Source organism: Marmota flaviventris, chromosome 14 (genome assembly GCF_047511675.1).
Source record: "Marmota flaviventris isolate mMarFla1 chromosome 14, mMarFla1.hap1, whole genome shotgun sequence".
NCBI classification, from domain to species: Eukaryota; Metazoa; Chordata; class Mammalia; order Rodentia; family Sciuridae; genus Marmota; species Marmota flaviventris.
Window position 1 is genome coordinate 43,666,017 of NC_092511.1, and position 26,820 is coordinate 43,692,836.

A 26,820-nucleotide genomic window follows, 5' to 3' on the forward strand; every position below is an offset into this window, starting at 1 on the left:
TAGTTGAGTCCCTAAACCACATGTAGAATGTACTTGGGAGTGTGGGGAAGGGAATGGAGGTGTAGTTCAGTGGTAAAACACTTGGCTAGTATTTTGGATGAGGCCTTAGGTTGTCCCAGGTTCAATTCCCAGTACCATGGTGTGGGGGTAGGGGTGAGGGTTCGGGTCTGTGTTAGAGCACTTGTCTAGAAAGCATTTTAGAAAAATATCCAAACATATTCAGATTAAGTAGATGCAAAATATGAATACTATATTGTGTCTTTTTATGTAATGACACAATATGCATGTGCATGATGAGACATGAATGTTTTATAATGAACTACTTTCCTATTATTTCTCTTTTTTAGGTTTAATAATATTATTATTATTATTTGCCACTGAATAGACATAATGAGCATAGGTAGGTTAAAATAATAATAGTAGTGATATTATTATTAGGTGCTGGGGACTAAATCCATGCCCTGGTACGTGCTAATAACCACACATCCTATAATGAACTACACTACTACACTCCCAAGGGCTAGGGATGTGGCTCAATGATGAAGGGACCCTAGATTCAATCTCTAGTACCAAAAAATACAAGAGAAGAAAATTAATAGAGACATAAAATGGTACTCTTCAAGTAATGAGTACTTAAGCATATGACAAATAATTCTAGACAGTTCTAGATAACGAAAGGAAATAGCTATTAAAAATTATATCATTTGTAAATTTTATTTTAAATAATTAATTAAAAATATACAACAATGGAGTGGTGAATCAATCAGAGTTGAGTTACTTATTTAAATCAATTAAAGATTTCAGCAGAACCACAGTGTTTCTTTAAAATACTAAGAACACTAAGAGCACCAGGCGCAGTGATAAGCATCTGTAATCCCAGCAACTCAGGAGGCTAAGGCAGGAGGATGAAAATTCAAGGCCAGCCTCAGCAACTTAGAAAGGCCATAAGCAACTTGATGAGACCTTATCTCCAAAAAAACAACAACAACAACAACAAAAAAAGGGCTGAGGTTGTGGTTCAGTGGTTAAGCACCTCTGGTTTCAATCCCAAGTACCAAAAAATACAATGCTAAGAGCAGCCAGATATGATGACACATACCTTTGGAGGCTGAGGCAGGAAGATCACAAGTTCCAGGTCAGCTTGGGCAACTAGCAAAACCATATCAAAATAAAAAGGGCCAGGGATGTAGGTCAGAGGCAGAGCAAACTGCTGGGTTCAAATTCCAATACAAAGGAAGGAAGGAAGGAAGGAAGGAAGGGAGGGAGGGAGGGAGGGAGGGAGGGTATGGGAGTGTGTGTGTGTGTGTGTGTGTGTGTGTGTGTGTGTGTGTTTGTGGTGAAATTTTAAAGCAGAAAGGTTTCCATAAGAGCAAGGACAATTTGATGCTTCAGACTACCATAAGCAAGATATCAAAATTTCAGGGTTAGAAAATGAAAAGTACCAACCAACAGGCACTAACAGAAAATGTTGTGGCAAAACATTTGGGACTACTGAAGAAGAAAGCCAGACATTTATTAGTGCTCACCAAGGACTTTGTAAGAAGAAGCTGCCTCTTATAAGAAGAGGCAAGACAGAAGGATAATGCTTGCATGGGATGTTTTAAGAACAGGACATACTGAAGGACAAGAAAGCACCAAACCAACTGAATTCCCTTACCTCTCACTAATGACTTTCAGAGGCAGTCAAAAAAATAAGTCAGAAAAGTTTCAGAAAGATAACTGATTTGAATACAGTGCTAAGGTCCCTGAAATCCATGAAGTAGTGATGCCAATCATAAATTCTTTGAGCTCATATTTAAAGAAGGCTTAATCAAGCCAATTCATGCCATCCTCCTTGAGGGAAAGAGTATTCAAAAGGAATTTTTAAAAAAATTTTTGTTGTTGTTTATGGACTTAATTTTATTTTATTTATTTATATGTGGTGCTAAGAATTGAACCCAATGCCTCACACATGCTAGGCAAGCACTCTACCACTGACTTATTAACCCCAGCCCCTCAAAACCAATCTTTATAATGCTTTTATATTAAATTTTGAGTTTGCATAGCAAAATTTATAAAAGCATATTTTACACATTGTATCAGTTTCACGATGAATTTTATTATCTTTATGGTTGCAATAAAGTTTCCTTGTTTTAACATATAAAACCTTCAGAAAATAAATGATTCTGATCACTATTCTTGAGACCACTGTCCAAAATCCAGCTAGGGCCAAAGTTCAGGATCACCTATAGTCATTTTTTAACCCTTTCTATTTATATAATTTCATTTTTCACCACTTGTCTATGAACTGAAAATCTTTTATAATCTACCATCTGCAGTCATTTTTTAAAAAGTCTATGGTAAGGAACACAGATCACTGATCTAAGTGAAGCCTGGGGGTTCACCCTGGTTTAAATGAAATTAAGGAGGCTACAGGAAATAATAAGGTAATGGCTACATGTCTAAGTTTGAGAAATAAACTACAGGAATACATATTTAAAGACAAGAGAAAAAAGATGCTGGGCATGGTGGCACATGCCTGTAATGGGGGATGGAGGACTGCAGGTTCAAAACTAGCCTCAGCAACTTAGCAAGGCCCTCAACAACTTAGTGAGATCCTGTCTCCCCAAAAAAAAACAAGGGCTGGGGATGTGGCTCAGTAATTAAGGGACCCTAGATTCAATCTCTAGTACCAAAAAATAAAAGAGAAAAAAATTAATAGACATAAAATGGTACTCTTCAGGTAATGAGTACTTAAGCATATGACAAATAATTCTAGACAGTTCTAGATAAAGAAAGGCAATAGCTATTAAAAAAGTGGAGAAAAAAGTCCCTTAAATAAACCTAATCATATATTTGAGAGCATTTAAATCCAAAAATGCTAAAATTGAGAAAATTATGGGCTATGTCACAACTGAACCCCTGTTAACAAAGAGAAATGACATTAAGCAGTCAACTCTGAATCACTATTAACCTAAGAGGACCGGTGATTATATTGTACTCTGTACATTCAAAACTTACAAAAAGTAGAAGAGTTGGAACATATGTCCCAGAAACCAATAATCAGTAACAATTGTGAACATTACCAGGAAATGGTATAAACCAAGGTCTGTGCAGTTAGACTGGTCTGTGTTTAGATTCTAAAAACAGTCAACCACTCAAACTGACATTCTTTAACTAGGAGTGTATGTCTTTAGAAATGTGAGTGCTCTGGAATATGCAAAGAATCTTCTTGAAGCATCCATTTTACTAGAAGAATTAAAACACATGGAGGCCTTGGCTCAGTGGCAAAACGCCTGCCTCACATACACAAAAGCCCTGGGTTCAATACAACACTCAGTTCCAAAAAAGAAAAGATCCCCCCACACACACCAAAAAAAAGAAAGAAAGAAAGAAATACACACACCCAGATATATAATGAAAAATGCTAAAGCCAGGTATAGTGGCACACCTACAATCTCAGCAACTCAGGAGGCTGAGGCAGGAGGATCACAAGTTCAAGTCCAGCCTGAGCAAGCTGGCAAAAACCGGTCTTAAAAATAAAAAAGGGTTGGGGGTATGGCTCAGTGATAGAGCCCTCCTGAGTTAAATCGCCAGGAAAGAAAGGAAAGGAAGAGATATTTCTTGAAATCTAATTTGTATCATTAGAAGTAATGCACATTTTACAATCTTTTTTCTTTTGTGGTACTGGGGATAGACCCCAGGGGTGCTCTACCACTCATCTACACCTCCAGTCCTTTCTATTTTTATTTTGTGACAGGGTCTCCCTAAGTTGCAGAGACTAGGTTTAAATTTGCAATCCTCCTTCCTCAGCCTCCAAAGTTGCTGGATTACAGGCCTATCCCACTGCAACAGGATCTTATTTTCTTTGGTTATTATGTGACACTGGATATTAGAGGTATCTTGGTGGGAAAGCCTTGAGAGGTGTGCTTTCAGATAATTTCAAGAAGGCAAAGAATTTTCTAAGGAGTCAAGTTACATTAAAATGAGCATATTAAAATGTGTATTTGATTGTTTATTTCAAGAGATCCAATATTCTTCAATCATGATCAATCCCCTCAAGTCAAGTGCCCCCCCACCAAGAAGTACTTTATCAGAAATACTTACTTAGGAAACCAATTTAATCCCAGGTGCTCTGTCTTGGAATATAATATTCTTTCTACCATGTCATAAAGTGGTCTCCAAGGTAACTCCAAATCATCTCTTGAAAGAAGTTCCTTTTTCCTAGTCAAAAAGAGAAAAAACATGTGTGTGTGTGTTTGTGTGTGTGTGTGTCACACATACTACATAAAAAGCACAGTTAATCACAGTAGCTTTTGCTTTTCCCCATTCAGACACTCACTGGCAGAACATAATATTAGAACAATACACCAGATTCTTGCTGCTGCTCAAAAAGGACTAGATTAAAAGGGGCATTTAAATTTATGCCACCACTATTACAAACAAATTTCCTATTTTACCACACTATTTATGGGGTACTTAATGTTTGCAACACTGTGCTGAGTGCTCTTGGATTGCCAAAGAACATAATGGCCCCTGTCTTCCAGGAAAATATAACCAACATGGGGAAATAATTAGGATAAATGAAAGAATCACACAATATAAACTTGAATGTGTGTGTGCTATGGAAAAGAAGATTTCATGGAGATAAAAATTTTTATTTAAAAGGTTAAATGATACACAAAATTAAATCTATGCTAATGTTTTCTGTGATCTTTTCCCAAAGTGGCTCTCATTTCCTGAAACCTCAAAAAGAAAAACAAACAAAAATTAAAACCTTAGCAGAAATCATAGAAAATGAACTTACTTTAACAAGTTGATCAAGAGACGGGCAAATCCCTGCATCATGCTGATTTCCAGTTTGGGAATTGATACCAGTTCATACAATAACTTAATAAAAAGAACATGATCTTCTTTGCTAAATTTTCTCCCATAAAGTCGAATATATCTGCAAGAAAAGATAAGCCAAATAATGATGTTTGTGTTCCTCATTACATAATCTATATTAGTTAAGATGTGTAAGCAATTAAATTGTCTATACAGTGGTGAATGATTAAAGAAAATGTGATATACAATGGATTGTTCAGGTTAAGAAGGAAATTCTGTCGTATAATATAACATGGATGAACCCTGAATAAAGTTAAGTCAACCACTTAAAAAAGACAAAAACTACATTTATATGAGGTACCTAAAGCAATCAAACTCAGAAACAGAAACTAGAACGGAATTTGCCAAGAGGGGAATAGTTGTTACTCAACTGGTATAGAGTTTTAGTCATGCAAGATTAAAAAATTTTAGAGACTTGTTTACAACAAACATAGAGCTAACAATACTGTACCATACACTTAAAAATTGTTAAGAGGGTATATTTATGTTATGTGTTTTTTTTTTAACCACAAACACATAAAAGGTGTAGTGACATCTTAATTTCAAGTATCTCTGATTTAAGCATTTTTTCATTCTAATCATTATGCAGCAAAGAATTATTCTGCACTTCAAGAGATTACCAAATAAGTATTTTAACAGCAAAGGGTTTATAATAAACCTGTTCTCATCATTACTTGATGGCCAATTAAAACTATACTGTCTTATTGTTATGATAACTGGTCTTCATAACTGGTCTTCAGTTGTAAGTCCCTGAAACTACTTAAAAACAGCATACAACAACATAATTAAAGGTAAAAAATACAAAAGTACAAATCCAGTTTACTGTACTATTCACTTTGTTTTAGGAATGGATATGATAAACTGGGTGTGGTGGTGGGTGCTTGTAACCCCAGCAACTCAGGCACTGAGACAGGATGATTCCAAATTCAAGTACAGCCTCAACAACTTTGTGAGACCCTCTCAAAATAAAAAAGGGCTGGGTGATATAGCACAGTGGTAAAGCACACCCAACTTTAATCCCCAGTAACAAAAAAAATAAAAAGTTATGCTGCCCAGTGTGGTAGCATTCTCCTGTAATCCCAACTACTTGTGAGGCTGAGACAGAATGATCACAAGTTCAAAGCTAGTATAGACAGCTTAATGAAACTCTGTCTCAAAATAAAATAATAAGGACTGGGGATGTAGTTCACTGGTAGAGCACTTGCCTAGCATTCAAAAACCCTGGGTTTAAACACCAGTACTGTAAAAAATTAATTAAATTAAAATAAGCAAGCATGGATATGGTCTGCTTAGAATCTTGAAACAATATAGCAAATTACAGAACATACAGTTATGTTTCCAAGCATTAATTCAATTATAATTACTACCAAAAACAATTGAGCATTTAACCTCAAAAACATACATTTTCAAATTTTTTAACTTTTAGAGAAACAATGTAAGCAAAAGTACCAAACATAAGCAAATTTCAGAAAAAAGGTGTTTCAAAATTCAATGAGTGCTCATAGAATACTTAAGGAGTCAAAAGTTATTAAACTCAAATTTATTTAGAACGAATCACTGTATATTTAAATTCATACCCCTTTGAGGAGGGTTGTTTACAAATACACACAAGTCAAAAGAAATGAGAACAGGTCTGGGGATGTGGCTCAAGTGGTAGCGCGCTCGCCCGCCAGGCAGGCGTACGGCCGGGGTTCAATCCTCAGCACTACATACAAACAAAGATGCTGTGTCTGCCGAAAACTAAAAAATAAATATTAAAATTCTCTCTCTCTCTTTAAAAAAAATAAATAAATGAGAACATTACTATTCCTCACATGATCTTTAGTACTCCCCCAACAGCTAAAAATCATTAAAACTATGCCTAATTTTGAAAGTTAGGGCACCTTAATGCATTTCTATCTTCCAGAAACAACTCAAAATTTCTGGTCCACTCAGAGAAGTCTTTCTTGTTTTCTCAAACAATTCTAAATTTTTTTCAGCTCTTTTCTGTGGTTTCAGGAATAATCCCATCATCTCACCTTAGTTCCTAAGAGACTGAACATTATATGGGGAAGAACAATGAGACTGCAGATCATTTCGACTTTGCCTATTATTACTATAAAAGTTTCTTAACCACCCTATACTAGTAAAGCATATGGATTAGCAAAGACATTATATTAAAAATCTCAATCCCAGGGTTACCAATGATACTTGAGGCTGCTATATAAACACAGTAGTAACTTCCTGAAGCCTCCCCCGACCTTTGATTTTATTCTAAAATTAGAGCTGAAAGAATCATTCAAAAGCTATTCTTAAAAACTGGCACAGAGGGCTGGGGATGTGGCTCAAGCGGTAGCGCGCTCGCCTGGCATGCGTGCGGCCCGGGTTCGATCCTCAGCACCACATGCAAAACGAAGATGTTGTATCCGCCGATAACTAAAAAATAAATATTAAAATTAAAAAAAAAAAAAAAACTGGCACAGACAGGGCTATGGTTATAGCTCAGTGGCCAAGCACTTGTGAGGAACTGGATTCGATCCTCAGTACCACACAGAAATAAATCAATAAAATAAAGGTATTGTGTCCATCTACAAAAAAAAAAAAAAGGTTGTCTTAAATTAAAAGGAAAAAACTGGAACAAAGATGAAACAGGAGAGTTCAAAGAAATATTCCCTAATTTAGTAACTACTTCAAATCTTGCCAAGATTCCAGATGCCCCTATAGTTATACACTCTCCCCTATAAATACTTTTATGAAAAAATTGGATCAACCTGCTTTATAACTTAGCTACAATATTGCTCTATTGCAATAGACAGACACCTTTGTCACACTAGAGACACAAAATTAACATAACCCAAATTTTGATACTATAAAAGAAATTAAGGGTGGGGGGTGTATTCCTTGAAGGACTAGAGCTGCTGAAAAAAGCTAAACATTGGGGAATTCCTCAAAAACCTTTTATTTCCCCTAATTCCTCACCAACCAGCAAGCAGTTCTTTTCTCAAGCATTACTCAAAATACAACTCAAAGACTTTTTTTTTCAAAAGCTCAAAAAAGTACTGGCATAAAAGTAAAATGAATAAATGGGTCTTCTTTTAAGTTAAGAAGAAGAGCTGGAGTTGTAGCTCAGTGGTAGAGCGCTTGCCTAGCACATGTGAGGCACTGGGTTCAATTCTCAGTACCACATAGAAATTTAAAAAGGTCCATTGACAACTAAAGAAATATTTTTTTAAAAAGATTAACTAGCAACTTATCAATGCAGGAATTATGTTAAAACAATAAAGTCTTACTAAAATAAAAACATTTGAATAAATAGTAATATTAAGGACATTTTAAAATGTCTCTTATAGCCAGGCTGTGGGCCACACCTAATAATCTCAGCTACTCAGGACGCCAAAGCAGGAGGACTGGAGGTTTGAGATCAGCCTAGGCAACTCAATGAGATCCTGTCTCAAAATAAAATTTAAAAAGCTCAGTGGTGGGCTAGGATTGTGGCTCAGTGGTAAAGTGTTCATCTAGCACGTATGAGGCACTGGGTTCGATCCTAAGCGCCACACAGAAATAAATAAATAAAATAAAGGTATTGTGTCCATCTACAACTAAAAAAAAAAATAAAATTTTAAAAACTCAGTGGTATAGTACTTGCCTAGCATGTGTGAGGCCCTGAGTACCACAAATAAAATGAAACAAAATAAACTGTCCTTTAATAGCTCATGGCTAGTGCTAAATGACAAGTATTATACAATAAGAAGAGATACCATGACCCATGAATTTTTAGCTGTAGATGGACACAACACCTTTATTTCTTTTATTTATTTATTTATCTATCTGTTTATTTATTTATTTATATGTGGAGCTAAGGATAAAACCCAGTGACTCACACTAGCAAGTACTCTACCACTGAGCCCATGACCCATGAAATTTATAAGCAAGGGGCTAGGGACATAGCTCAGTTAGTAGAGTGCTTGCCTCGCATGCTCAAGGCCCTGGGTTCAGTCCCCAGTACCACCAAAAAAAAAAAAAAGAACAAAACCCCAAATAATTTCATATACTCACTTCAACTCACCACTCTTCATACCCAAAGCAAATAAATATACACTTTCCTGTACCTGTATCAGTTCCAGTCTTTTCCTTCTCTTTCCAACGGTCCACCAAACCAAAAAAATATATATATTAAAGAGAGAGAGCCAAAAGTAGCAGGGAAAAACTAGAGAATAAAAAACAAATTACTTTTAATTTTATTCCAGGAACAAGACCCTCACTATTACATATAATACACATAATTATCTCACAGTAAGGGTTTACTCAGTAAGCCCATCTCTCCTCTTTTAGTTAGTTCCATGGGAAACCACCCCTGGGTTCAATCCCTAGTACTAAAAAGGGAAAAAAAGAAAAGAAAAAAACAAGAGTATCCTATGTTTTCATTCATACTTGCTGTGCAACTCCCAACATTATAATCAACTCCGGAAAGGATTCTTTTTTTTTTTTTTTTTGTAGTTGTAGATGGACAGCATGCCTTTATTTTATTTATTTTTGTATGCAGTGCTAAGGATTGAACCCAGTACCTCACACATGCTAGGCAAGTGCTCTGCTTCTGAGCCCCAGTCCCACCTCCAGCCCCTGGATAGGATATTTATTGATTTCAACACAGTATCCAAGCAATCTGGAACAGCATGGTTCTACATTTTTATTTGCTGAGAATTCAAACTGCTCTATGTCAATCCACTGGGAAAGTCATTTAATTTTCTGTGTGTCTGTAAAACCCAGGTTCCTTCATATGGCTACAAAAACAGTGACAACTGATGAATGTATGAAAAATAATGACTTAACTATTACTGGAGTGGGGCTCTGATTACCAGTTTTTCATAAGTTCCCTAGATGGATTAGAACACAACATATGCTTTTTAAAGTCCATGAAAATCATTAAAAATGTAATATTAATATAATCCATTTCAATTAATATTTCCTTTTTTTTTTGGTATTGGGGATTGAATCCAAGGACACTTTACCACCGCGCTAAATACATCTCCAGCCGGATTTATTTTTTTTTTTAATATTTTTTTTCTTTTAGTATTTTTTTAGTTGTCAATGGACCTTTATTTTATTTATTTATATTTGGTGCTGAGGATCAAACCCAGGGACTCACATGTGCTAGGCAAGCACTCTACCACTGAGTCACAATCCCAGCAGCCCCGACCCTTGTTTTATTTTTGACTTTGAGACAGGGTCTTACCAACCTGACCAGACTAGCATCAAACTTGCAATCCTCCAGCCTCAGCCTCTTTGAGTTGCTGGGATTACAACTGTGTACTACCACATCCAACTCAATTCCTATTTCTTTAATTAATTATAAGCCTAAATAATTTTAAGAAGTTTGCTCATTGTATAATTATTTTCATGTGAATTATCTGTTCACATCCTTAGAAGCCTATCTATCCTTCAACAAATCCCTCCTTCATAGTCTTCCTCCATTCCCAAACAAAAGCACTATCTCTGTCCTCTTAGCCCCACAATAAGTTATACCAAATAACTATTTTTCATGTTCTACTTCATATTATAGTTTTGTATGCACACATTGTTGTTTCCTTTGGTGACTGAGAGCTACTTGGTATAAGGGACCATGCTTCTACACCTACTGAACCCACAGCTCTAACCAGAAATGAAACCAAGTGAACATGTGAGACACTTTTTCCAAATGACCAAAAGTGCTACCAGTGTGTTTTGAGGAATATACTGGCTTCTATAATTACAAACAGCTCAATAGGACTAATTTTCAAAAAAAGAACTCAAACCAACAGTAAATATTTGAACACATTAAACCAACTGATTTCAAAAATAGAGATTTCCGGACTGGAGCTGTAGCTCAGTGGCAGAGCGCCTGCCTAGCATGCATGAGGCACTGGGTTCAATCCTTAGCACCGCATAATAATAAATAAAGGTATGCTGTCCATACACAATTACCAAAAAAAAAAAGATTTCCCAAATGCCTAAAACCAACTATTATCATTTTTTTTGGGGGGGGGGGGGGGTTGAACTCAGGGACACTGAACCACTGAACCACATCCCCAGCTCTAATTTATATATTATTTAGAGACTGGGTATCACTGAGTTGTTTAGAGCTTTTTTGCTGAGGCTGGCTTTGAACCAGGATCCTCCTGCCTCAGACTCCTAAGACACTGGGATTTCATTACACCACAGCACCCAGCCCACTATCATCTTTACAATGATGACTCCAAATGGACAAAGAGACCAAAGGTACATAATTCTCTTTATCTCCATCCACCACAGGCTGCACAAAACTCACTGGACTTCCAGCGTATCAAGAGTGCAGAATTATACTCTGTGACTATTTTAAATTGACCCTATTTCTAGATTAATAAAGTCACTTACAATTAATACATAATAATAATGTCATTATTCTTTTCCCAGTTGTTTCTCTCTTGAGGAATGGATAAAGGAAATAACTTCTTGAAATGCTTTTCTTGTGTCATTTATGAGCTAGACATGGCATCAGGCAAAGGGAACATAAAAACAAATAACAAATGACTCTAGAGCATATACCTTAGAAAGAGAGACAGGTAACTGATTATTTCAATAATGCTTTGAGTACAGTCATATCAATTTGCCCATTCATCTCTGTGCCCCCAAATTAAATGGCTTTCTTTGAGTTCCTCCTTACCTAACTAAATCCTACCTGAAGGTTAACTGTGATCCTTCCCCTGGGTGGAATTCCCAGGCTACATAGCCAGAAAACTTTTTTCTGAAAACCAACACAGTGGTTAAGAGCAAGATCTCTGTAGTCATCAAGTAAACTACACATTTTTAAAAAGCCTCTACTAATGATTGAATGCTTATGCACTATCTCCCCTCAATATGTATATTTCAACATATTTCATATGTTGAAATACTAATTCCCAACATCAAAGTATTCTGAGACTAGACTCTGGTGAGGTAATCAGTCTTGGGATTAATGTTCAATAAAAGAGTCAGAAAAAGCTCCCTTCCCCACTAGGTCAGAACTCATCCATGCTGACACTACAATCTCAAAGATTTCAGACCTCCAGGGAGAAATAAAAGTTGTTTAAGCTGGGATTACACTCCATGTATGATACTGAGAGTAGCCCAAGTAGACTCCAGACACCTTCATTAAGCCTCATTTCTTCAAAGGTAAAGAAGTTTGAATAATATATCTATAGTTCATAGGTTTGTTTGTGAGAATTAAATGAAATAATGAATGCAAAGCACTTAGCATAGTGCTGCCACAATAAGACCTCTCTATATGGTAGGTGCTATCTATGTCACTCATTCAACATTTCACTAACACTCTAACCCTCAGGTTACTGATATTTTTAAACTGTTGTAACTGCATTTTCATCTCTTTTATCTCAACAAGTACCAGGTGATTACTTTTAATTACAGCACGACACCCATTACATCTGTGGCTTTAAAATTTTTTTTTGGTCACAATCCACAGTAACAAATATAATCTGGTACACACACATACTCATATAAAACTAAAACAAAGGAGATGAACAGTCATCTTTATTATTGCTGAATGAACTCTAATAATCCTAGTCTACTTCACCCAAAACAAGAAGTGGTTAAAATAAAAAATCAAACTTATATGCCAACTCACTTGGTCATGACTCATTATTTCAAGAATTATGTGCAGATGAAAGATTACAACCCCCCCCCAAAAAAGTGAAAAGATCTTAAGATAATTCTGCCCTTAAATTATGATTTTTTTAAAAAATCACCTGTCTAAATCATTTCTGGATCAGTTACATGGTAACTTTTCCCCTGCCTTATACAAAAGAGGCAACTCCATTTGTTCAATGTTTACAGATATTTGATGTTTTATTAATTAGGGTCTCTAGAAGTAATCTACCTCCCTCAGAACACCAACTATCCCAAGTGAACTATTCAGGAATCTGCCAAAATTTCCCAATCCATTCGTCATATTAATACAGTAACAAAGAAAAAAACTGTAAGTCCAAATATACATACTCACAAGAAAAAGACTGCACTAATAAGATTTCTTGCTCTAAAACCTTCTACTTTATAATTTGCTTAAAAAAGAAAATCACCAGAAAAAGAAACACCCACGTATGTTCTATTCTATATTCCATTTAGACTGCCTGCCATTAGAAAACAGAAGATTATAAAATATTTTTAATAATTCTTAAGCAATCTTCAACTTGTCTGCAATACAGTCCTATTTTTATACCCATTCCACGCTGTGTTAATAGTGTTAATTTTTTTTCTTAGAAAGGAAAAATCTTTATCTTTAATCTCAAATATTTAAGAGCCAGATATTGTAAAAAAAAAAAAAAAGGCCAAATTAGCATTACTAATACATAATGGTTACCTATCAAAAAAATTATAACTACAGCTAAATTTTCTAACACTAAATCCTTCACCACAACAACTATTACAGATTTATTTTAAAGTGAAACATTTACATAATCTATTTTGCTAAATTCCAGTTTTGGATACCTCTTTTGGGATTATAAAACACACTAATCTCTTTCTTGACCAAAATGTTCATTCCCTCCAGTCCGTTTGTTACACATCTTATACATGGCCTTTCTTTTGAGCCCAGTATTAAAATCAATTTCTGAGATTCACTTTCTTCATTTTGAATACAAAATTAACAATTTCTTAGATTTTTGTAATGTTTTAGTTTATAAAGAAAAAAGGTTGGGCTGGGGATGTGGCTCAAGTGGTAGCGCACTCGCCTGTTATACACGGGATGGATGCTGGGTTCGATCCTCAGCACCACATAAAAATAAAATAAAGATGTTGTGTCCACCGAAAACTTAAAAAAATAAATAAATATTTAAAAATTCTCTCTCTCTCTCTTAAAAGGTAATTCTAATATTAATGAGTATCTATGAATGCATACCCAACTATTAAATGCTAGGGGTAGAAGGTTGAACAGGTGAAAAAAAACTCAATACAGAAAGGAATATGCGTAGAAACAATACAAAAGCATGAACAAGAGTGCACTGAAAGGGAATAAATACTCCACATAGGCTGAATATGGAAGTAGTCAACCTCAAGATTCCAAATGGTAAGACTTATGTGTTGCCTTTCACACTTCAGCAGGGGTCTCAACAATCAGATCATCTTCTTGTAATTTCTGCTGCTCCTTTTATTTGTGTGGTGTTGCTTTTATTACCATGTTCTCAGTTTGTTGTTTAGACACTAGTTTTATACAAAGGTTAAAGGAAAACATATTTGGATTCTATATTTAAAGGAGGGGAAAGAATCTCACTTAAGAGAAAAGTTTCAAAACTATTTTAGAAGATGTATTACTAATAAATAAGCATCCATAAAAATATAATAAAAGTAAATAAAAATTTGCCTCCACTTAATAACATGTATTTTAATTACAATGTTATTTTACAACACAGCATGAAGCAAAGAACACTTGGGGGGGAGTGTTTAAAGTGACTTTAAGTTCTCAGATCATCAAATGATAATTTATTATTTTCTAAGTTCCTTTCCTAGTGCCTCAACGCAAAGCATTAAAACACACTGGTCAAGGTTTGAGGATGTGGCTCAGTGGTAGAGTATTTGCCCCGCATGCCCATGCAGGAGGCCCTAGGTTAAATCCTCAGCACTGCAAAAACAAAACAAAATCAACAACAACAACAAAAACCCACTGGTCAGAATGCAAATTTTTAAATACATAATACATTTAGAATTTAAGTCATGCACAGTTATCAGACCTGTAAGCCCGGTGAATGCCTCAGGAGACTAAAGCAGGAAGATGACAGATTCAAGCCCCCACCACCTCCAAAAAAAAAAAAAAAAAAGCCAATTGGGGAAAGCACACCTGGGTTCAATCACCACCACCACCACCCCGAAGTGGGGGGTTGGAGGTTGGGGGTGGGGGAAATCCTATTTTCTTCCTCTAAAATTCTTGGGGGGCTACCACTTTGCCTGGTCTATTCTAAACAAAGATAAATGAACACAATGAGTACACTGGAACTTCTTGAGGGCAGAAATTTTTTACTTATATGCACCAAATGCCAAAAACTACGTCTACCCTCTGTAAGGCACTTAAAAAAAAAAAAAAGTTCCTCTACTATGTAATAACCTATGAGTCTCAGTATATTCATTTTCCAAATGGCAATCCCCTCAACAGAGCACTTGCTATCCCAAGATTAAGTCTAAATCTCCAGTATTAAAGAGTAAAAGAAACCGTATGAAAACGATCATTAACGAGCTGCTGTTTTTTTTAAACTCCCTACCCATGTGATTCAACTGTAGCAAACCTTAAAGCATTGCAAATGGATGAAAATTCTGTGTTTTTACCTCTGAATTTTCAAAGAAGCAGAACTTCCTGAAGCCATTCAAAGTTGACAATGAACTGTTGTTTTTTTTTTCTTTTCCAGTTTTTCAGGGTTTGTTTTTTTAAAGATTTATTTTAGGTATTGATTTTTGTTGTTATTTTAATTCCTTTCCCCTTAAAGACACTGAAAATGTTTTACGAATGAAATAATATGCTTCACAGCTATGGAGAAAGGTTGGGTGCAGTGGTGCACACTTGTGATCCCAGTGGCTCAGGAGGCTGAGACAGGAGGATTCAAAGCCAGCCTCAGTAACATACAGAGGCCAAACAACTTAGTGAGACCCTGTCTCAAAATAAAAAAAAAATTGGGGGGAGGGGGGCTAGAGATGTGGCTCAGTGGTTAAGTACCCCTGGGTTCAATCCCTGGTACCGCCCACCCAAAAAAAGAACTACAAAGGGTGCATGAAAGGAACAATTTACCATGAGTTGATAACTGTGTAAGATGAGTGATGAGGTTCATTATATTAGTCATTCTCAGTATGTTTGGTATTTTCTATAATAAATGTTTTAAGTTAAAAAAATTCTTAAATCAGCAAACTGTTCAAATTAGAATCAAACACATATTCAATGGCAAAGGAAGTTCTGCCACAAACAGCCAGGAGGCTGAATCAGTGGACTGTAAGCTACAGGCCAGCCAGGGCAACTAAGTGAGATCTTGTCTCAAAGTAAAAGAAAAAGGTCTGGGGATGGAGCTCAGTAATAGAGTGCCTGCCTAGCATGTGCAAATCCCTGAGTTTAATCCCCAGCACCACAAAAAAAAAAAAAAGTGTATGGATGTTTGACAGTGCTATGAAAATTCAAATGTGAACAAGTGTGGGAGACAGAAGTTATATGAGAACTCCACTTTCCCATTCAATTTTGATGTGAACCTAAAACTACTCTAAGAAATAATTTTGGTTTCTATTGAATTGTAATCATTTAGTAACAAAAACGCATCTCATCTACTTTCTCTAACTGGTTCTCTTTTTTGGGGGGGAGGGGGAGTTGAACCCAGGGGCACTTTTACCACTGGGCCACATCCCCAGGCCTTTCAATTTCTCTTTTGAGAGAGGGTCTTGCAAAGTTACTCAGGGTCCTGATAAGTTGTTGAGGTTGGCTTAGAACTTGTGATCCTCCTGCCTAGGATTGTAAGTGTGCACCACCGTGCCCAAGCTTCTAACTGGTTGACTGATGAAGATGGTAATTTGTCAAGATTTGAGATTATTTTGCAAATAGAAAGCACTTGTGTTTATGGTGTACTTTTACTATTTACACATTAGATACTCATTAATTATTAAGTGCTGGACATGGTGGCACATGCCTGTAATTCCATGATTCAGGAGGCTAAGGCAAGGAGAATGGCAAGTTCAAAACCAGCCTCAGCAACTTAGTGAGGCCCTAAACCTGAATTCAATCCTTGGTACCAAAAAAAAAAAAAAAAAAAATTAGTAAGTATCTCACGTTAATAGACAATAGAGATTCAGCAGTTAGCATTTCCTGCTTTCTAGATGATCTGAATTCAGTTGCTCCTGCAGTCACTTATTACTTTTCACAAGAAAAGGTCAGTATATTTCATAACTCATACTTCTACTAAACTTTTTTTTTTATTGGTATCAGGGATTGAACCCCAGGGTGCTTAACCACTGGACCACAGTCCCAGCCCTTTTTATTTTTTATTTTGAGACAGGATTTTACTAGGTTGATTATAGCCTCGATAAGTTGTTAAGGCTGGCTTCAAAACTATGATCCTTCTGTCTCAGTCTCCCAATCCCTTAGGTATTACAGGCATGCACCACTGTGCCCAGCTTAAAATTTCTTAAATGCATTATGTGGCTTTGACTAAAATAATATGTCTGGGAAGACTACATAATGTTACAACAATTAAACTGTCTCTTCAACCTAAAAGGGAGCCACAAATCAGCAAATGAAATGATTCCACACTCATTTAATCATAAAACAATACAGAATATAAGCCAGGTGTGGTGGTACTTGCCTATAATCCTAGGGATTCTGGAGGCTGAACCTATTGCCAAGTTTGAGGTCAGAATCAGCAATTTAGCAAGGCCCTAAGTAACTTAGTGAGACCCTATTTCAAGAAGGGCTGGAGATGTGACTCAGTGGTTGAATACCCCTTGGTTCAATCCCCAGTAGCAAAAAAAAAAAACCCAAAAAAACAGAACTTTTGTCACTACGACAGGCAAGGTATTTAAATTTGCTTTGTACCATACAATATTACCTAACTAAAATCAAAACTCTAAAGCACAAAAGCAAGAAATTATCATCGATGGGGTAAGCTTGTAAGGGATTCTATTATCATTGAAGTGTTAAAAAGAAAAACAAGCCATTTTAATCTGCTTGAGGAATCCCATCTCACATTTTAAAATTGTTTTTATAAAATACTCCACTAGTAAATATTAAATTTGAAAACCCACTAGTCATCTCAACTGTGCCTTCAAAAGGAGAACACCTACAAATGTAGATGTCCCAAGCCCAAAAGTGTAGCAACATTTCAATCAGAAAAAGAGGTCAAATAAGACCAAGATGAGAATCTTGGTGGCAATGCCAGGTTTAGATAAACTGAGGTGTTCCAGACTTCACTGTTTCTTATGTAATGCCTAGAAGGTCAAGAGCAAAAACACGTTTCAAGTTCTTCTTTTTTTTTTTTTTAGTTGTAATTGGACACAATACCTGTATTTACTTTTATGTGGTGCTGAGGATCCAACCCAGGGCACGCACATGCTAGGCGAGTGCTCTACTGCTGAGCCACAACCCCAGCCCCTCAAGTTCTTTATTCAACTCCCTTCATTCTCTACCTGGGCCACACAAGTTATCTGAGTCGATAATCTGTCTACACTGCCATTTTCCAAAGACCACTATTTTGGCCTTACTTTCTCCAATTTATTTATTTTCCTTAACCTCTCTAATTTGTTTGTTCCATTCTTAAAACTGCCCTGTTCTATCACAAAATCTCCCTGGAACAGGCAGTTCTAAAACTTTAAATTGTCTGTGAGAGTTTGTATTACATCCCAGGACCAATTTTTAAAATATACAGGCACCAGGCATGGTGGTACAAACCTGTAACCCCAGCAACTCAGGACACTGAGGCAGAAAGGAAGACCACAAGTTGGAGGCCAGCCTCAGCAACTAAGTGACACCCTGTCTCAAAATTTAAAAATAAAAATTTAAAAAATATTTTTAATTGTAGATGGACATAATACCTTTATTTTATTTTTTATTTCTATGTGATGCTGAGGATCAAACCCAGTACCTCACACGTGCCAGGCAAGCACTGTACCACTGAGCTATAATTCCAGCCCCTCAAAATAAAGGGCTAGGAATGCAGCTCACTCACTGGTAGAGCACTTGTCTAATATGTGTGAGGCCCTAGGTTTGATCCGTAGTGACACAAAAAAATAAAAATAAAAAAGACACAGAAACCACCTTTGGTCAAAGATGCTAAATAGACATGCAAATCTCAGAACAGATTTAATTTACTAAAAAGAAATAAAAAGTGAAAAGGGGGGCCAAATGTAGATGTCCCAAGCCCAAAAGTGTAGCAGCATTTCAATCAGAATTCGGCTTCAAACACACCTATGAAACCCATGATTACGGTTGTACAGTTCCAGTAGGGGATACAGTCCCAGTGCCTGAATGACCTTCATACTTTGGTCTTCTTTAGGAATGTACTTATCTATGTAACTATTTCAAGTACTTTACAAACTGCTCAATCTTTGTAGAAAAATACACACCGGCTTATAGGAAACTAAAAAGTGTAAAATAATAATAAAATCATAAAACAACAGAATAGGAATGATTCGTAGGAATTATTTAGTCCAACACCCTTATTTCATTCACAAGAACACTGAAATACATGATTAAATAATTGTTCCACAGTCCCAAAGCCAGTGGGAGAAACTAGGCTTTAATTTCATTACTGCTTTCCATTCTTAGGACTTATGATCACTACTCAGCTATCACCACGTTTTGACATTATTCAGGTTTTAACTTATGCAACATGATGCTTTAAAAAATATGCACAATACACAGTCATCTTAACATGATTTAGGAGAAAAACACACCCAACATCATAATATGGCCTTCAAGTTCAAATTTTCATAGTGCAGTCCCAAGAATCAGTTTCCAGCATTTAATCACAATTCCAAAATTAGATTCTACCTGACAGCACTTCTTACACTTTATATATATAAGACATTATGGGTTCAGAGGTATTAAGCCATTTAATTACAACCCTGTCCTAAACATCAAGCATTGTCTCCACTGCATTTTTTAGTCCTTCCTAAGTAACTACTTTTATCTAATGAGCCAAACAGTAACAAAACTATTAGTGCCAGGGCAGAGTGCTCGCCTACAACATGTGAGGCACTGGATTTGATCCTCAGCACCACATAAAAATAAACTATTGGTGCCAATATATCAAATTCATTAAAAATAAAATACTTTAGGATATATTTTACTGCGCCTGTGTAAATTAAATTCTAGGTTCATGCACCCAAACCAAACGTGCCCTCACACATTGGCATATTTATTTTTACTTTATTTTCTTTAATTTTAAGTTGTAGGATGGACAAAAATGCCTTTATTTATTTATTTTTACGCGGTACTGAGGATTGAACCCAGTGCCTCAGACATGCCAGGCAAGCACTCCACCACTGATCTACAACTCCAGTCCCAAACTCGCATATTTATATATTGTGCACCTAAAAAGAGCTGTTCTAGTCCCTAAAAATGGTATTCTATGGCAAGTCTACACCAAGTGACTTAAATAGGGAATTTCTGGAACTAACAATGTAAATTTTATTTTTACTATGTCTAATTAACACAAACACCTAGGAGGCTTACTTCAAAAAGTGAATTTTAGTCATTTATAAAATATTCTGTTTTGACTAAAAGTTGTTCTTTTCTCTCTGGTGCCTTCCTCTCCCCAACCCTTTCTCCCTTGGATCCTAACACCACAAACTTCTTTATACTACAAACAAAAGAAGAGCTGTTAACTTCAAAATTTTATGGCCACTCTTTGAAGAGGGCAAATTAAGAGTCTTAGTTTTGCCTCTTTTTCAATTAAAAAGGTAATTACTCCCATCAACCGGTCAGAGGTGATGAGAAATTTGTCAGAGGCCTCCTAAAAATTGGCAGATAAGAATATATTTAATACTATTACATTACAAAACCCTGAGTCATCACCCAGTTCACTCAGCAGATTTGGGTAAACACTGAACAAGTGACTTATGTCCTGTGTGTTCAGCCATCTGTAACCACATGCAATGAACATACAATGTAACAGACTTTATCTGCAGTCAACCAACAAGATACAGCAAAATTCTTTTATAAAAGGCTGACAGTGCAGATGCCTATCTAGCAAATAGTCTCTACCCGCTGCCCCAATACCTTTAACCCCCCCCATTACTGTGACACTAGTTTACAGTTGGTTTATACAAAACAAGAGTACTCCTCAAACCGACTTGGGTAATCAATGTTATGTTCACCTAAACGACTCAAAAACTCACATATACCTGATACTAATAACTCCCAGGACATCCTGACGGCGCTCTTCACTGTTTTCCTGCGAATAGTAAACTTCTCGCCAAAGGAAATGTCACAACAGAAGCAACACACTTTCCTTAGATTCTAACACAACATTCTCAACATAAACGTCTACTCTACAGTCCAAGAATGAGCTGAGGGCTGATTTTATGCCAATCTTTTCAATCAAATCTACAAAACAAACAGAAACCAGAAGTCTCCCTTTGGCTTCCTTCCCATTCACAAAGTTAGTAGAAACTTAACGGAGAGGTGAAGAGGCGGGATCATAGGGGAAGAAAGAACCAGAGGAAACAGGGAGAAGTGGGGAAGTCAAAGTTCTCCAAAGACAAATCCTCTCTGCCCAGTCTCTCCCTCGCGCAAATCTCCAAGGAGGACCTTTGGGGACCGCTCTTCTCTCTCCTTCTTCCCCAGGGCCCCGCAAGTCTTAAGAAACAACCCGGGGAGTAGTAACTGGTAAGGACGAAGAGGGCTGTAGAGGACCCGAGAGGTCCCCGGGCAAAGTGGCAGGGAGGAGGCTTCAGTGCTTCACAGGCTTCTGTCACGACCCTGCAAACACTTGCAAGGGGGCAGCGCCAGCCAAGACAGAGTTGCGGGTTAAGCCATCCGGACAAAGAGCCCATCCCCCGTTAACACCCCTCCAGCCGTTGCCTCAGACCCGTGCCCACTTACGTGGAGAGTTTCCTGGTCCAGAAGAGGCCCCCGGGCCAAAGCTCTTGGAGCTGCACGGCCCGGCCCAGGTTGCTTTTTATCTGGGCCAGTTGCAAGTCGGACTCGGCGTCCAGCCGCTCGGCGTAGGGCAGCAGCTTGTTGTACACGATCTCCTTTTGCGGGACGAAGCCCCGCAGGCCCTGCACGGGACGCCCGCCGGGCTCCGGGGGATCCCCGCCTCCCGCCCGCTCGACCGGCTCCATGAGCCCAGAGACACCCCCCCACCCCCTCCCACCCTATCCCTCCCCGGCCCCCACCCCTCTCCGGGCTCCGCCTCCTCCGCGTCGTTGTCGCCCCGCGGCCACCGGCGGCCCGTCGCTCTCGGCCCAACCGCTGGGCCCCCTCCCCTGGCCGGTGTGCTGCTGGGCCCCGCGCGGTCCCCGGTTCGTTGGCGGCGGCAGCGGCCGCTCTGCCCGCCCCGCACCGGCTCCGCTGGTGACGCTGCAGCCGCCAGGCCCAGAGGTTCCGGACGGGCCTCAAGTCACTTCCGGGGCGGGGCGGGGCGGGGCGGCGGCGTCTGTGGAGGTGGCAGCGGGAGCGCTGGGAGCCGCGCTTCCTAGCCGTGGGCCGGGCTCGGAGCCCCCACCCGCGGGCTCCACCCGCCTAGCGGGAGGCTGCCCCACCGGAAACACGAGGCCGAATTCCAAGCTATTGTCCTCCCTTGTCTAGGACGGCACGCTCCCCACCGCAGGCCTCGGGCGCCAGTAGTTGCCGTGGCCTCAGGCGAAGTAATTGGCCTTGATCCCCACGTTGAAGCAGGCAGGGTAGCTTCTAGAGGAAAGAGTTTATGGAAAAACCTATGGGACCCGTATTATTCCACTTTTCCTTACAGATTTTTCACTCTGTCCCTTTTAAGTTTCCACCTTTTTTGTATTCACCTGGCAACCTCATTCCAAAGAAGTTATTCAACAAATATAAATTGAACTATTTTGTGTGCCAAACGCTTTCTTAGGTTTTTAAGATGGAAAGTTTAAGGGCACCTGGTTTCTGCCCTTTAGGAACTTAGAGCAGTCATACACTATAGAGGATTACAAGACAATGCTCTTAGTAGTTAGATGGGTATAGAATGCCTCTGGATCAGTAACAGGTTTCCTGGAAGTGATATTTTAGTTAAACTGTGAGGGTTGACTGCAAGTTGGTTAGAAAAACAAGGGAAGAGAATGTATATTTAGGCTGAGAGAACAGCTCTAAGGCTACAAGCATGTATTCTAGGAATTCAAAGAAATTCAAACCAGCTGACGATTGTATGAAAAGAGGGGAGTGAAAAAACCAGACAGAGAAGGAAATGCTGGAGAATTTAGAGCTTTATCCTGAAGACAAGAAACTTGTGAAAGATGTTAAGAATACAGGTGGCGTGATAAAATTTGCATTTTTGGTTAGTGCTAAAATTTGCATTTTTGGTTGGTGCGTTGGCACACACCAGAAATCCCAGCAGCTGGGGAGGCTGAGGTAGGAGTATCCCAAATTCAAGACCAGCCTCAGCAGTTTAGCCAGGACTTAAGCAACTGAGGGAGACCCTGTCTCAAAATAAAAAAATAAAAGGACTGGGGATGTAGTTCAGTGGTAAAGCATCCCTGGGTACAATACCCAGTACAAAAAAAAATAGTAATAATTACATTTTTTTTATTATTTCTTACATACATGACAATAGTGGAGTGCATTACATTCATAATTAATAATTACATTTTTGAAGAATCACTCTCGTTTGCTTGGAGAATGGATTGGAAAAAACAAGATTGAAAACTGGAGGACCCCTTAAGAAGATGACACAATGAATGATGGCTTGGATGTCAGCTGAAGTTATTTGAGACCTATTTCAAGCAGAATGGCCTAAGCTTGTTAGTTGATTGAATGTGAAGAGTGAAAGAAAACAAGAAATGATGTGATGTCTGATGCTATCTGGCTTGGGAAGTTGGGTAGATCTGAAGTCCTTCACTGAGAGAATACAGCAGAAACAGCTTTAGAGGCAGAAAGCCTAAGGGTGGATAAGTGTCAAGTTGAAAAGCACATCAGGAGGATGATCTAAACTGGGATATGAATCAACATATAGGTGGGTAGGAGGGAAATGAGGAAAGTATGAAAATAATGGACCCTTGATGGACCTCTTGGACAAAGAAAAGTCAGGTGTTGTAGCGCAGGACTGTAATTCCAGTGACTCTGGAGGCCGAAGCAGAAAGATTGCAGGTTCAAGGCCAGTCTGGGCAATTTAGTGAGAACCTGTCTCTCAATATTTTAAAAAATAAAATAAAAAGGCTGGGGTTGTAATTCTGTGTAAGAGCACCCGTAGGCTCAATCCCCACAACCATAAAGATGGAACGAGAAAAGTGGAAAAGACCATAAGGAAAAATAATCACTGGAAGCAGAATATTATGAGGCATTCTAGGTGAATGGCCATTAATAAAACCATTGAGTTTCAAAAGGAGGAAGTGATCCAGTCTACCAGTGGTGGCTGGCAGGTCAATTGAAATGAAACCTGAGAAGGCTTTACTGAATAAAGGGTTTATTGATAAAGCAGACAGCAAGTTTCCATGAAATGTAGGAATGGAAATCTGATTACAATGGCAAAGGACAATGGGAAGTGAATAGATTAGAGGCAGCAAATATAGACAAACTTTTTTTTTTAAAATGGGGTGGGAATAATAAGGGAGAGATAACAAAGTACTAGAATAAAAAGAAGGATTTTCTAAGATGCAGTCTATTTAGATATTTTAAAATATAGGTAAGAAGAAGCCAAAGGGAAGAGCCGTTGAAGGTATGTGGATGAGGATGACAGAGTGGGAGAAAACAGGAGTCATTGGCTTTTAGCAGTAAACCAGACTGTGCTTCCATTGTCACAGGAGGAAAACAGGGAAGGATAGGAGCAAATACAGGAAACTTTTGCAGATTTGGTGCTGAAGTTGGAGAAGTTCCCTGATGCTTTCTTTCTTTCTTTCTTCATTTTTTCCCCCTGTGAAAAGAATAAGAATTAGGAAGAGATGGGAAGATTTAAAAAGATTGGAGAAAGCTTAGAGTGCTCTCAAAATTCAAAATACTGATTAGAGAAAGATAAAGATTACTTGGCTGTTAAGGATAGAAGCATGAGTTTACTGTCATCTATTTGCACAGTTTAGTGATATTTTCCAATAATATTCAACTGCCCAGAAGTGTATGACATATATGTCTGGTATAATAGACATATATGGCTGGTATAATAGAATGACAAAGGAGGAAGAGAATTTTATTTATGTTTATGTTAGCTACCATTTAATGAACACTTGCCAGTGCTTTAGCTATATTATCTCATTGAGTTCTCTAAATAAATATAATTGAGTTATTTGGAAGGGAGTGGTTAAAATGTAAATTGGTTGAAGTCTAAGTAAAGAGAGCAGAAGGCTGAAAAAGAGAAAGCTGAGAAATGAAGGGTTTAGGTCCTGAGAAGGTACAAGGACAGTAAGAGAAGTCACTTGAGCAAGGGATCAAAAAGAACAGGAATGTTTGGATTAAGATTTCAAAGGAATTCCAGGTGATGTCAAGCTCCCTAAAGCAAACATCTGAACTGGAAAGGTTAAAAACAATTAAAATTTTAAAAATATATGGGCTGGGGTTGTGGCTCATTGGTAGAGTACTTGCCTAGCACGTGTGAGGCACTGGGTTTGATTCTCAGCACCATGTATAAATGAATAAATAAACTAATGGTCCATTGACAACTAAAAAATATGTATTTTTTTAAGAGAGAGAGAATTTTTAACATTTATTTTTTTAGTCTTCGGCAGACACAACACCTTTGTTCGTATGTGGTGCTGAGGATCAAACCCAGGCCGCACCCATGCCAGGCGAGCGCGCTACCGCTTGAGCCACATCCCCAGCCCAACTAAAAAATATATTTTTAAAAATATATAAAGTGTATGAAATGTCAAGATCATTTTACTGTCATGTGTAACCAATAAAAAATAATAAAAAATAAAATAAATAAAAAATATTTAAAGTGTACATTAAAGAAAGCATTATTGTAATACATATATCTGATAAAACACTACTGAAATGCCCCCAGGTAGGCTGGGGCTGTAGCTCAGTGGCAGAGTGTCCCTAGCATGTGTGAGGCACTGGATTAGATCCTTAGCAACACATATAAACAAATAAATAAAATAATTTTAGCCAGGCACGGTGTTGCATGCCTGTAATCCCAGCAGCTCTGGAGGCTGAGGCAGGAGGATTGTGTATTCAAAGCCAGCCTCAGCAAAAGCAAGGTGCTTTTGCTCAGTGAGACCCTGTCTCTAAATATAATACAAATATAATACAAAATAGGTCTGGGGATGTGGCTCAGTGGTTGAATGCCCCTGAGTTCAACCACCAGTACTCAAAATAATAATAATTTTAGAAGAAGAAGAAATGCTTTCAGGTGAGAAAGTTGGAAGGTCATAGGTTTCTTTTTATGACTTGGTCTGCTTATCACTGGAGACTAACCCAGTAAGGGTTTTTTATGACTTGGTCTGCTTATCACTGGAGATTAACCCAGTATGGGTTTTCACCTCTCAGTCCATCTCCAAGCATTTTTATCTCTTGGGGGTCAGGATACTCTGCCAGAGGATAACAGCCCATTATCTTTTCAGCCAGACTCTGGGGTAGACATTGACTTCTTATCTCACCACTAGAGGCAGCAGACTAAAAATGCCCTTCTTGGAAGACCAGAAAAATGCAGAGGTCCTTCAAAGAAAATATTCTGAAGAGAGAGACTCCTCCTCAAGCTGAAGGAATTAGTAGGAATAATAATCAATTGGACATGTATGCCTTTGATGTACTTACTGGCCCACTTATTAGCAATGAACAAAAATGAGAGCCTGTTAGTGTCTTGTCTTTTCCTGCCTTAGTTTTCTCTATATATGATATACCTGAACTGAGGCTATAATGGCAAATGGATGAATCTCTGTTGCCGGAAGCATAATCTTTAGAAATATTAATGAGTCATTCTATTGTAATCAACTATCCAGACTTCTGCTGAGTTACAGTGGTGTTTGTTTTGGTGTTGTTTTTTTGTTTTGTTTTTCCTGGTACTGGGGATTGAACCCAGGGACATTCTACCACTGAGCCACATCCCCAGCTATTTATATTTTTTATTTTGAGAAGGTCTTGCTAAATTGCCCGGGCTGGCCTCCATTTATGATCCTCCTGCCCCAGCTTTCTGAGTCACTTTGATTACAGGCATGCTTCACCACATCTAGCTTTGTTAAACGTTTTGATATTTCACTAAATTATAGCTAGATATAGGATTTTTAAAATTTTGCAAGGGTTTTGTGGTTTTTTAACCTAAAGATTCAGCTGATTGCAATGGCACATGCCTCTTATTCCAGCTACTCAGGAGGCTGAGTCAGGAGGACTCCAGGTTTAAG

The 26,820-nt window shown here is 37.9% G+C and overlaps 1 protein-coding gene across 2 annotated transcripts in view; it reads right to left on the minus strand.

Annotated features, from left to right (window-relative positions):
- Positions 1 to 21,659, minus strand: part of Psme4 (proteasome activator subunit 4) — a 98,760-nt gene extending 77,101 nt beyond the window's left edge. For both annotated transcript variants that reach the window (XM_027934320.2, XM_071601568.1), the window contains exons 1-3: positions 21,416 to 21,659; positions 4,787 to 4,927; positions 4,087 to 4,203 (exon numbers count right to left, since the gene is read on the minus strand). In XM_027934320.2, the coding sequence (XP_027790121.2) occupies positions 4,087 to 4,203; positions 4,787 to 4,927; positions 21,416 to 21,657 (500 nt within the window). In that variant the 5' untranslated portion in view covers positions 21,658 to 21,659. The remainder of the gene's footprint in view (positions 1 to 4,086; positions 4,204 to 4,786; positions 4,928 to 21,415) is intronic.
- Positions 21,660 to 26,820: the final 5,161 nt, after the last annotated feature.